The sequence below is a fragment of the Corylus avellana genome, chromosome 7 (assembly GCF_965113065.1).
Source record: "Corylus avellana chromosome 7, dhCorAvel1.hap1.2, whole genome shotgun sequence".
NCBI lineage: Eukaryota > Viridiplantae > Streptophyta > Magnoliopsida > Fagales > Betulaceae > Corylus > Corylus avellana.
The window spans coordinates 20,323,327-20,337,104 of record NC_142496.1 but is presented as its reverse complement, the minus strand read 5'-3'; the positions used below and the strand labels follow the sequence as shown (position 1 = coordinate 20,337,104).

The window sequence follows — 13,778 nt, the reverse complement described above, 5'->3', positions numbered from 1 at the left end:
AATTCTGCCTAGTATTTGGGGTATTCTTAGGAGAGAAGAAAATTTTCCTCTTCCTTCTGTGTATTAATCGTTTCTTTTGAGATTAATAATACTATCCAATATTTCTGCTCAAAAAGAAAATGCGACTAGATACTTTTAAATTTTGTAATTAAATTATAATGAATAATTCAATGCATGGTTATGGCCATTTATATTTGTCACCAAATTAACAAATATAAATGGAACATTTCTAGTAATAATAAATTTTGTTTATAGAATACCTTTTAATTCATTTCCGCGTACCAAATGAGGCCTTAAGCCAAATCCCAAGATTAAGTATAATATTACACCTTTTTATTTTATTTTTTTTTTATTTTGTTTACACCTTTTTATTTTATTTTTTGTTTTACACCTTTTTAAAACCAAGATAATCGTCGTTTAATAAAGGTGCAAACTATAATCGTTTTTAACCATCTCATTTACCTCAAAAAAAAAAAAAAAAAAGGGAACGGCCAAGATTCAACAATTCGGTCAACTCTGTACTGACTAGTAGATCTAAGTTATCGTTTATAATCGACTTTTAACCAACCATGGTTAGATTAGCTTACCATAGTTAACACACTACAGTCCCACGCCTGATTCCTTATCACACCGGTTCGGCGGTTCGCGAGAAAGAACTAATAATAAAATAACAAAATAATAAATTGAAAATGTAGTAGGAGAAGCTGACAGCGTTAAAGGTTCCGTTAGTTTGATTGACGTCGTGAGACTAATTTTTAGGGCTAACGAGGTCTGGGAAACGCCGTAACTGGGATTATAGGAGACGGGACTCGACGGTTTTAGTAGAGGGGAGAGGAGAGCCCTGCGATTACTGATGGACGGTCAGGAAAGCTCAGCGTTGGACGGTAGAAGTGTGACGGAGAGTGGGAGGAGGACGTATAAAATACTGAGAGCGTTTCGTTTATCAGAAGAGAAGAAGGAGAAGAAGAGGAAGAAGCTCTCTGTAATTTTGGTCGTTCTCTCTGATTTTCTCTCCGAATTTTCTTTTCCTTTCTATCTTCTTCTTTAGATGCCAAACCGGCGAATTCGGGAGAGAATTGATGAGATTTGTACTGTAAAAGGTTGAGGATCTGGAGCTGGTGGAGAGAGAGAGAGAGAGAGAGAGAGAGAGAGAGGTTTGTAATTGAGCGAAGAGATCAATTTTATAGCGCGTTCGTGGAGTTAGTCTTCAAAGAATAACTTTTTTTTGCTGTACAGATAACATTTGAAGAGCTCTGAACGGGTTCCCTTGGAAGGAATTCTAAGTGGATTCGGTTTTGATCTCCGTAGCTGATTGCGAAGATTGGGTTCGTTTCATTGAAGATTACACAGAGGAGGTCGAGAGTTTCGAGTTTTTAGGTTTGCAATTCGAAGCAGAGTTTGATTTCCTTCATGTTTTTGTGCGATTTATCATCTGAGATAACATTTTTTTGTGTTCAATTTCTGTTTTACAGGTACATTTCCGTGAGATTTGAGCAGTTTTTAGAAGGAATCTGGAACCTTTCAATGAAAATATAAGGATAATTATCGGTCAGAGATTGGCTTGTTACATGGGATTTGAAGATTTAGGCTCTGTAATGTCATTATTTCGTTGAATACCGGTCATAAATTTGCATTTTTGGACTGTAAGAGAGGAAAGCTCTTTCTGTAAATTCCCTGTGGTGATTGTGGCAGTATCTGAGTAATACAGGTGAGAAATCATTATCTAAATTGAAGATCAAGTATCGGTTCCAAATTGAGCTTTGTAATTTGATGTTGGTTCTTGGGTGCTTTTATACGGGCAAATCGGGTTTGAATCCCTATAACCAAACACTGCTTTTCTTTGGTTCTTTGTGTTCTGCAGGGCATCGAAGCTCTCGGATTTCTCGGAAAGTGATTCCGATTCGCAGACTTTTATTTTTTGAAACAGAGTTGAAATTCTCAGGTAATGCGTTCATTTCCATCACTTTTCTTCTCTAAACCCCTCTCTCTCTCTTTCCCTCTCTTTCCGCGGCTATAGGTGTGCATTATTGCCATTTTTTGGTCGTTTTATCTCTGGAAAATCCGGAATTGGAAGTTTCCTTTCGTCTATGGCCTTTCCAAGAAATTTCAGTTCGTGCAACTTCTCAGTCTTCGTGGGATTTTTTCCTCTTTATTTGCTGTTTTCATACCCTGAGTTTTTTGCAACGAAAAGGAAACGGCATCTGCGTTAAAATTCTTCTCTTTCTACTGTGAATGTTTTTCTTCGAGCTTTCATTTGATGGTGTCTGAATTGTTGCTGCAATTTCTGAACCAATGACCCTACTTTTGGTTTCCAAAAGTATCTTCTTCCTTCGTTCGTTTTGATGTCGGAAATTCCAAAACTAGCCACTTCTTTGATTACGCTGCAAACACGAAGAAACTGATCTACTCAAAGATTTTCTTGCATTTCTTAGCAGCCAAACACAGCTGCGATGAAAAATCTCGCTTTGTGGTCATTATCACCCGGAAGATCCTCATAGACGCCAGTTCTTCATCATCCACTTCCGTCTCCATATGATGCCATCTCACCCCAAGCGCGAAATTTCCACCATGTTTTTTCATAAATCCTGGACCGTCCGATGCACTTCTTCCACAATCTTCGCCCTTCTCTCTCTCTTTCGTTTATTTATTTTTTTTTGGTCGGGAGGGTTTGATTTCGTGGAAGTTGCTGAGTAGCGATATCCAAATCCAAATTTTGCTTTGCCTCTTCGGTGCTCGCTCCGTTTTAATTAGAAGTTACCCCTTGGGTTAGATATGAAATTAACCTCAGTAATTACTAATTAACTTCGATGGGATGGGACAGGTGTGTACACTAACAAAACTAGATGGATAAGGACTCTCTGAGGAGCAACAGTATTAATAATAATGCCAACGTAAACAATACGAACGGTAGGGAGACTACCATAGGAGGAGGAGCAGATGCGTCGTTGTTGCTGAGAGCTGGCTCCGAGACCATCAGACAAACGACGTCGTCGGATTTCGTGTTGCAGTGGGGAAACCGGAAGAGGCTTAGGTGCATGAAGGTCCAGGTCAAGGACAACAACAACAACGACTCGGCCGCCCCGGTTCAAAGGAACACGGTTCGGGTGGACCGGAGGGTCGTGAGAGTCGATAAGGACTCGTCCAATCAGCCCACTAGCGCCAATCATAGTAATGGGTATTTGAATCTGCGTCAGCGCCCGTCTTCGCCTCCGCTACCGCCATCTCAGCGAATTCTCAGGTACATTATTATTGATTACACGCCTCTTAATTTTTACTTCCGTGGGTGAATATTTTCTCCGTGATAGTTGCGGCGCGTGCGGTTCACGCATACGCTGAGTTGCGGAAAATTTGGTTGTTTGTTTGAACTTTGAAGTGATTGATTGCTGTATGTATGGCGCGTGGGCCAACTACGTGCTTTTTTATTTTTTTCTATTGTGGATTAAGTTAAAAAAAAACAGAAATAAAAAAGAACTTTTTATCATTTTAAATGTCTAAAAACGCTAACTTAAGTAGCGGTATTAGCAGTGTTTCTAATTATGTCGTTTAGCACAAAAGAAAAAGATGTGAGGGCCCCATCTGAGATAACGCTTTTAATTCGCTTATAGTTATTGTAAATAACGAATTGCCTCTTGAACCAAAAAAAATTTAAGGATTTAATATCCATTGTGAGGCACGTGACACCCACTTTAGGTCACGTCATGTGATGGGATGTGATGAGTGGTTTATGACTATGATGCAATTTATGAAAACCCTTTGATGGGCTCATTCTTGAGGACGCTAAGATGTGGGCCTGACTGTTTTGTGGTCACAATATATAGGTTCATGTGTGAAATTTCAGCTTCAAATGCATTAGTGTATTGAAAGTAAGTTTGACCGACTTTAAATAATGCCTACATTGAAATTTCAACTCCAATGCTTTACATTTTGGGCTCATGGATGAGATTGGGTCCTGGCAATTACTTGCTTGAATTATTAGTAATTTGAGTAAATAATATGAGAGATTTTATATAATTTTTTATTTTTATTTTTATCTATTTAAATAAAATTTGGATCTATTCCGACATGTAATGAAGCTTTTTTGTCCACTCTCCAAATGCTAAGGTGGGCGGCAGGTTATTGTCCAAAAGAAGAGCAAACTTTAATAAAGACAGATATAATTTATTTTTCCTTTAGCTTGTCAGAGCCCCAGGTTTTCAATTCATTCATAACGCGTCATTTTGCCGTATATATTTCTTTTTGGTTGGTTATCATTGCCGCGCACTTTCCCCACAAAAATAAAATTTGCGGCAATTTTATTTTGTGTTTTAATCGTATTTTGTTTTTGAAAATTGATATGCTTTTCTTTTTTCTTTATTTCCTTATTTATTTGTTTATTATTACAAAAGTTAATGTCAGTAAATTAGTTTGATAGTGTCTTGTGCTTAAATGCTTGTATGAGCGATAATTCATTTGTTTTATTTTTTTTTTATGTTGATAATTTAAGCTTAATTTTAAAATTAGTGTTAATTGTGATACTCTCACATTCTCTATTGCTTTTATTAGCATGCTTGGTTTATTTTGGAAATGATTCGAATTGCCATTAGCCATCCCTTTGTCTGGTTCTGTTGTTGGAACCAATTGGATTATGATGCTTGGCATGTCCGTCCTTGGTCAAACAAGTTGTAAAGGACGAAAGAGTAAAGTAACATTTAAACAGGCAAAAAACATTATTGAATTGAATTACCTTTAACTTCTCCAGCAAGCTTACATAGCCTTCACCGCACCTGATCCAATTCCACTGCATCTGATCCACTAAGCCCAACAACGCCTAGCGAGGTGGAGTCGTTGGAAACATGGAAAGGTCAGTTTCTATTCCACGTGTCCTCTAAAATCCTTTTTCTTTCAGGCACCCATTTCTAGCCGTCCGATGACACAACAAAATTAGGAATCTGGTCGCACCCCCATCCCACATGCCATTCCAATTTTCAACACGTAGCCTTGACACCTTCGAAAGGCAACCTGAATCCAACGGCTCAAAACCCGGGAAAGCGCAAGCTGTGCGTATCCTACTGAATCATATCTCCCTCTCAAATTTCTCAACTTTTTCATTAAAGAAAAGCAATTAACCACTCCCTTTTTTTTTAAAAGCGGAACATAAAGGTCCCCAGAGAAGCCAAAAAACCAAGCCTATTTTTTCTACGCAAAACTCGACGCGTTTCTTGCGTTCTCTTAGCCACCGATCTAGATCATCCCAAGGTCAATTTCGTAATTTCGAGGAATAAATATACTCCAAATTTTCATTTAAACAAAACAAAATATCATGTGATATGATTTGTTGTATGATAATATTGTACAATATATGTATAGTTCTTATTTGTGGTGTGTGGTCCTAATCAGGAACTCTGAGACATCCAGTGCCATGAGAGGGCAAAGCAACGGAGGTGTGAGGGGAATTGCTTCACCGGACAGGGGTGCGCACGATAAGAGAGGGACCAATACCAATAATAACGGCAACAACCACCACCATCACAATGAGAATAACAAATCAGCGGCATCTTCGGAGACTGCGCACGATAGCAAGAAGGGAGGGTCGTCGTCCGGAAGCGGCGAGGCTGGGCTACCGGTATGGCCCCCGAAGTTCGTCATTGCTTTGACTAACAAGGAGAAAGAGGAGGATTTCATGGCCATCAAGGGGTCTAAGCTTCCTCAGAGACCCAAGAAGAGAGCCAAATTCATACAGCGCACCCTCAATGTAAGCTTTTCATTTCTCCTCTGCTTCTTTTTATTTTTATTTTTTAAAATTTAATTAAATTAATCTCATAGCAACGAAGTCCAATTTTTTTTATTATTTTTTTGTATTTAGCTGTCTTAATTATTATTATTATCATCATTTTTAGTTTTTGAAACAGTCCATAATAACCCAGTTTGGAAAAAAAGTAATTTTACCCGGAGAAAAAGTCGTAAGATGCTAAACGTAGAGCAAAAGGTGTAAGGTATCTTCGTTGCAAGCTTGGATTTTGAATAAGGGGACACTGTTTTTGAGGAAATAGTTAATGGTAGGGTTTTCAATTTTTTATTTTATTTATAAAAAAAAAAAGAATGTGTTATCGTCCCACGTGATGAAATGGTACGACGTCATTTTAAAACCAAATTTTGAAAAAAAAAAAATTGAAAAACCTAAGATGTTTTATTTGAAAGGATAGTGCCAATTTTAGTAGAAGAAGAAAAGGTCCAAATTTTGCACAACTTACGGGAAAGAAGTGTTGGCGGAGCAGAAATTGGATGCCCGTGACAAGTTGTGAATTTTTGGTGGGTAGGGCTCTCTATAAAATAGAATTATTGCATTTGTTAGGCGTTATAAATTTTGGATCTGCTTTCGGTTTGGTTGGTGAAGGCTAGAAGGAAGCGTGTGAGATGACAAGATTATAGCAGGAAAAAGTGGGGACGTGAGTACGTGTCAGTTAAGGCGCGGATGTGTACCTAATTATGACACCTAAAGCTTTGTTATGGTTCGAGTGTGAAGGACTAGGTGGATTAGTCTAGTGGTAAAAGGCCAATTGCGTCATGGAAACGCTATTTTTAATTTTTTCACACTTATGCTGGATTTATTATTATTTGTCTCTTTAGGGTCATTTACCGTCTTAATAAAGATGACCATTAGAGAAATCGTGGCCGTTGATGTGAAATGGTAGGTCCCATTTTTGTTTAATGGACCATTCGGATGGGACTCGTGGACCAAACAAAACTTAACAAAAGCATGTGTCGCGATGGTTCGAGACGAGCGACTTTTGGCAGGGGCAGCCGGTTTTTAATAAATAAAAAGTTATGGGGTCCCAGTGGCCAGTGCCAAACTTCTCTACGCCAAAGTTTATACTTGTGCCCCTAAAACATTTGATATATTACGGTTTGCCCTATCCCATCACTTTGCATCGCCCAGATTCGTCCCATCCAGGCTGCCACTAGTTTTCTTGGCATGGCGGCTCTACATAAAATGGCTGACATCATATACATGATATTATATTATTTAATTTAATTTTTTTTTAAAAAAAATGTATTAATATTAATTTTATTTACACAATTAGATATACTGAGTTTAAATTTGGATTATAAAATGAATAATAACCATTTAATTTAAAAATGAAGAAGACTTTGTCCGCCATTTTGGTGCGGTTGTTGCTTGATGGGCACGTGTAAACAGTGTTCAACCGAAGTTATATGGTTTTGATTAGGGTTGGAGATGACAAAAATCGCATCATTGTTGTCCTTATTGTCATAAAATCCTTTGTGGTTGAAGTCGTATCCTTTTAATTATGGTGCGGTGGTTGCAGAATGGTTTTCCAGCGTGGACCAAGGACAAAAGGCACATGGTTGCCTCTGAATTTAATTTAGGAAAGCAAAACAGATATGAGCAAAAGAAATTTATAATAAAAAAAAATTATATATATATATATATAAAATTAATTAAATTGGGTGGTAAAAATATTTACTGTGTTCTCATTTGTTGTAACTGGTTTCACAGCTAGTCAGCCCAGGAGCATGGTTGTGTGATCTGACCCTGGAAAGATACGAGGTCAGGGAGAAGAAGATATCCAAGAAGGTACTGTTTATTTATTAACCCTTATTTTGGGTAAATAAAATCCATTGAATTAGTTTCATTATAATAAATTGCGAATCCTGAAGCGATTTGTAATTGACGCAGAGACCTAGAGGATTAAAAGCTATGGGCAACATGGACTCTGACTCTGAGTAGAAGAAGATTCCGCTTTGGAAAATGAGGGATTGTAGGAATGTGAGAGGAAAGATAATGTTTATGATGAGGAAGATGTGAGATATGTAAGAATCGTGTGAAATATATCAACACTTCTCACTTGTTGAAAGCAATGAAAAGAAAGAAAGGAAAAAAAAACGTTGAGTTATTTGTTTCTCCCGAGTAAATATAAAAACTCGACTCTAGTATAACTGGACTGACGTGAATTTATTCATAAACCATTGAATTTATTCATAAACCATTGTGTCTTTTTTAATAAAGGTTCATCTAATAGTTTATGAGTACTCTACACCTCTCTAGTAGTTGTATAAGAGTTGACGTGTAACATTTTGCTTCTGTTAGTTTACGAAGATAATGGTGGGCTTTAGCTACTAGCCTAGATCTCGAATGCGACGGAAGCACCGTGATTCTGCCCAATTGGCTATTTTCCTCCACCTCACCTAGTTCATCCTTAGAGGAAACTTAGTCATTGTAACCCTAGCTTTCATTTGGATTGGACTATTTCTCTAATCATTTTATCAGTCTCCCATGTCTCTTGAGAGGCTCAAAAAGTTCACACAAGTATTAACTTCTACGCTCATCATATAAAACAATGAATAGCCTCCGTCCTTGGCTTTCCTTCTTGTTAAACAATAGAAAAGACTTCCTTAACTCTGTTTGGTTTTGTTGTTTTCCGTGTTCTCGTCTTTCTCACACATTAAAAAAAAGAAAAAAACATAGCAAAAATATGTTACATTCTCAAAAGTCATAGTCAAACAGACCGTAAAGAAAGGGTCCAAATTCTAGCACCATATTTTGGGTCAAATTTTAACTCGTCAAACGGGAAGTTTCCGAGCCTTGAGAGGTTCCTTTTACCCGAATAAATTTTGAATCTTCCAAACTACCTATTCAAGCAGGTAGGTAGGTAAATCTCTTACTAAGTTTCTCATTAGACAAACAAATTCCTAACAATTTAAAAAACAAATTGACGGAGATTCCAACGAATTGATTCAAGGGTCCCATCACTTGCCAAAGTGAATCTTTAAAAGAAGAAGACCAAGTTGTAGTGGGTGGAAAGACGCGCACTAAAATAAAAAAAAAAAAAAAAAATGAAAAAAAGGTAAATTATTGAGCATAAAAAAATCAATTCTATACTTGATGATCCCACGCCCTTTAAGAATCACACTCCAACAGTATGAAAGTGCGCACCAACACATTATTCTCCTGTATCCACCCACCAACCTTATGTATGCTTCTCTCTCTCTCTCTCTCTCTCTCTATATATATATATTTTAAAACCTTATGTATGCTTCTCTCTCTCTCTCACTCTCTCTCTCTCTCTCTATATATATATATATATATATATTTTAAAGTTCATATAATCCTCTCAAATTATCATCTCAATAACAATTTACCTCCCAAATTATCAATTGCGACTGTTTATCCTTGAAACTACCAAAACAATGACAATGTCCTTCCTAATGCTTGCAAAATGACGAAATTACCCCTATAAAATTTTTATAAGACAAAAATACCCTTAAAATTTTGAAAAAAATTAAATTAAATTTTAGCATTTTTGTTTTTATTTTAGTACGGGTAATTTCGTTATTTTGTTAAAATTGAGAGTACAATATCATTGTTTTGGTAGTTTAGAGAGTACATTGTCGCAATTGATAGTTTGCGGGGTAGATTGTCATTGGAGTGGTTATTTGAGACGGTTAAGTGGACTTTACCCTATTTCTTTTTTAGTAATTTTAGAATTTATTTTATTTTTCCCTCAATTCATATAGTATTTAAATATTTTTGTTATATTCATTCATATATATTTAATTCGGCCCACAGTTTAGAATTCCGAACAAACTTTTCCAATCTAAAAATAACCCACCATTGGCGTAAAATAGTTTATTTCTTACATTAGCTTTTTGAAGTAAGGTTCAAAAAGCTTGAGATCATGTTACAAAAAAAAAAAAAAAAAAAAAGCTTGAGATCCGGTGCTAGTTATAGCTTTTATTCAGAAAGTTCATTTCAAATGAATAACCTGCTAAATAGTTATAGCAATTATTATTATTTAATTTCTTTTAAGAAAGGGGTAATTGATGTGGCCCCTAAATACTTGTAGCAATTATTATTATTATTATTATTTTTTTGAAGAAAGGAGTAATTCATGTGCTTGATGTGGTGGCCGAGCGGAAGGTTGGAAGGCCCACTTGCCTAACCCCTACACCAAGCACTGCCAAAGACTTAGAAAAAAAATATAATAAAATGCTAATTTTTATTACTATATAATCTTAATTATATGGCAATCAGCTGATTTGAAGGTAGCTTAAACACTAAGCCTAACCCTAACATCCACCAAAACCATTTTTTTTAAAAAAAATTAATAATAATAATAATAATCTATAATTTAAAACGTTTAATTAACATAACAACTTAAGGCCTGGTTGAAATTGTGTTTATGCACTTCAAAAGTATATTTAACATTTTAAAAGCTTTTAAATGTCAAAAAACTTAAAAATTGTCAAAACGTGCTTTTAATAAAATTTTAGAATGTGTTTGAAATTGCGATTTTATAAAAATAATTTACATTTTTAAAATATATAGTAAAACGTAAGGCGTTTAGCATTGTGATTTAAAAAACACTTAATTTAAAATAAGAAAAAAAATCTACGATTTAAATAAGCAAGTAGTGCTTATTTGAAAAAAAAAAGTTGAAATTTAAACTAAAATCATGAATTCGCATAAAAAATATTTTTTAACATATTTTACCAAACGTCTTCAAAATTTTAAAAAATAACAATTTCAAAAATACTATTTTTAAAATCTCACATCTTAAAACTGCAATTCTAAATATACCCTTAAAAATAAAACTTTTGTCCAAAAATAAATTTTTTTAAAAAAACTCTATTTCATCATAATCCAAGTCCCTTAAACCCGAATGAATTTTCAAGGCAGAACATGTGGTTTTTTTTTTTTTTTTGGTTCTTTTTAATCAACTGGGAAAGGAAAAGTGGCAAAAAGGCAAATCACGTGATTGGTTTATTTAACGCGGCAAGTTGGGTGCAACAGTTGGCCTATTGCTCTTCAAAGGACAGCCACTTAGGGGTAAATTCGTAAAAAATAAAAAGGTCCGGTAAACTTAAGAATTAAGAAAGTTGAAGTGTAGCTTTAATTAAGATTTGAAACTGAAATTAGGAGGCCCTCACTCCAACGAATGCCGTACAAATTTCCAAATGCAAATTATTTCTTCATTATTTTAATATGCAGGAAATCAGCTCAAGAGATAATGCGCCAGCGTTCTGTCACCCAGAGATATAATTAAACTACAGCATACATTAAAATAATAGCATATATAAGCCGAATGCAGAATTGCATTCACTCTTCGCCTCCGAAGAAAATATATATATCAAACACATAAAGAAAACGCAGATCTGTGAAAGAAGAATCAATTATTTACTCGCAATGATAATAATAGTAAGTAATAATCGTCAAACCACAATAAAAACCCATAATAATGCATTTTAAATGTATCCTCTGTGCACCACCGCCAAACTCATCAAAACCCTACCGCCATAATCCATCACTACTAAGAACCACTCAAAATCAGAGAAAAAAATAACCCTAAAAACAAACTAAACATAATAGCCAGACCACCCTATACGATCCAAGCCGAGAGCAGCCGATCACCCAATGCCGAGCCATGAACGACACCAGAATCTCAGATCCTGCGCGCAGATCCGAACAGTAGAGCTACGCCGGCGGCGAGGAAAGCCGAAGCCATGCAGGGAGAGACAGAAGCTGCCGGGGAGGTGGGGCTCGGTGCCGGGGCTTCGGTGGTTTGGGCATGAGCCATTCCAAGAAGAGAGACCACGGTGAAGAGGACGGTCATGAGAGCTACAACCGGAGCCTTGGAGAGAGCCATTGGTGTCAGATTGTTTTCTTTTTCTTTTTTTTCTGGCCTTTGAAGAACAAGCGTCTGCAGAGAGGGTTTTGCGTAGATGGGAGAGACGTAGTCGTAGCGAGTGCTTATAAAGGGAGAGAAAAGGAGGGGTTAGGGCAACAGCGAATTACAGGCTGGCGATTGCAGATGTGATAGCTGGTTCCTTGTGGGTCCTCCCTCTCTCTGTTCGTGCCACGCGTGTGCAAGCATAATGCCAAGCTACATTAATTAGTTAGTAACGGTGCCGTTTTAAAAGCCCAAGCGCTATCTGCCTTGAGCAATATAGCACGTATTTTTGACTCGCGCATCGAGTGGTGTCCAGTCGTCAGATTCGTTTTGGAATCAACGTCAGGAGTTGGAGCGTGAACTAACGCGAGGGAATATAGCGTGGTACTTTCAGAGACCGGGTGAAGCTGTTAGAAGAGAGAGGAAAGGAAAAGGAAAACGGGAATACTACGCCATCACGGCGAATCCGCGGAGGAATAATCGTTGAGAGGGAGGGCCCCGCGGGCATGGAGACCAAAGCTGTAATGCGAGGTTAAGGCGAACCAGAAAGGGACACGTTGATTGTGGAAAAGACAGGTTGTTCAAATTGACGGAAAGAGATATGACAGGTGTAAGGTGGGATTTGCATCTGGCTTTGTTAATTGATTTTTATATGTTTCGAGAACCTTCTCTTGGTATCTGGTTTCTGTTAAGAGCGACGATTGAATAGGGCACAGCCGCACACGACACGACAACGGTCCACGCCAGTCTATAAAGAAGGAAATTTTAAATTAGCATTATACATGTGTGAGAAGGATTTCGCCAGCTATTAAATTGAAAGAAATGTTATTTAGAATATTGTTATATGATTTTTATATAATTGAGATTACTTGAAAGTGAAAAATCAGTTTTTGAATTAATTTCAGTGTGACATTAATCAAGTTGTATGAGAACATTCTGCTAAATAATATTATTCTTTAAAATTAAAATTTTTTTTGTTATTAAAATAATAAAAGCCAAGATTCACCTTGCAATTTTGATCGTTTATTTGATAAATAAAAATTTTCGAGCAGAAATGATATATATCATATTTTTATTATACTATTAATTTATTTTGTTAGGGTTGGGGGTGGCTCGTGCAGTCACCTCCGTCCATGAGGTGGCTCGCCGGCCACTCTAGATGTGCCGCCACCCTCCCCCATATTCTTAAAAATAAATAAATAAATAAACCTATATAATATAGTGTTTTTGTTTTTATTTGGGTTTGTACAATAATTCTAGGTGGTCAATTTTTATTGTTGGGCACAAAGAAGAAGTTATTCTCATTTTGTTAACGTGACACTGTTAATCAGTCCTTAAATTAACCATTAACTTTTTTTAAAAAAAAATAAAAATAAAAAATTGATTAACAATATCACATCAATAAATATAGATTAAAAATAAAATAAAAGCATGGTGTACAGGATTGTTCTTTTTCGAGGACTTGTTTTTGGGCTACTAAAAGTCATCTCCAATTCATTTGAACAGAAAAATATCAAGTTATATTGGAAGAGTATTTTTGTTTCATCAAAAAGTGAAAAGACAATACTACCCCTCAAATATAACTTATGAGCCATCTTAGCCTGGTAGAGCAAAGAAAAATCTGACGTGTCATCAACATTCGGAAAAGCTTTTATTAAAAAATAAAAATTCAAAGCTTAATATGACCTCCTCCTATTTGCTTTTCCAAGCCAGATCCTTGATTTTGGAGTAAAATGGGGAGTGGTGGGTGTATGTATGATTGAGAAAGCAGCTGGATAGGACCATCCAGAAGGCGGTTGAATTGGGGTTTTGAATTTGAAAACTTTGTGCCCCACATTTATTGGTAAATGTAAATGTTGAGGATAACTTTAATCTTCACCACCTTCACACATTTTTCTCTACTGAAATTTCGGTCACCAATCATATCTGCCTTTCCTTTTGGGAGAGGCTTGCTGCTTCATTAATGCCCTCTCCCAATCAATGTGTTGGTGAGTCATTGCATCACAAAGACTGCAATAATGATGTGGTGGAACAATTATTCATCCCCCAAAAAAAGAGAAAAAAAAAAAAAACGTGGTGGAATAATTGATTCTTACCCACAAAGTATGT

The 13,778-nt window shown here is 36.3% G+C and overlaps 1 protein-coding gene across 1 annotated transcript; it reads left to right on the top strand.

Moving 5' to 3' along the window:
* The first annotated feature begins 963 nt into the window (after positions 1 to 963).
* Positions 964 to 7,901, top strand: LOC132184078 (uncharacterized). Its single transcript, XM_059597562.2, has 7 exons — positions 964 to 1,377; positions 1,473 to 1,708; positions 1,862 to 1,942; positions 2,822 to 3,238; positions 5,377 to 5,731; positions 7,499 to 7,576; positions 7,679 to 7,901. Exons 4-7 carry the CDS (start codon positions 2,844 to 2,846, stop codon positions 7,727 to 7,729), a joined length of 879 nt encoding a protein of 292 aa, XP_059453545.1. The 5' UTR covers positions 964 to 1,377; positions 1,473 to 1,708; positions 1,862 to 1,942; positions 2,822 to 2,843; the 3' UTR covers positions 7,730 to 7,901.
* The last annotated feature ends 5,877 nt before the right edge of the window (positions 7,902 to 13,778 follow it).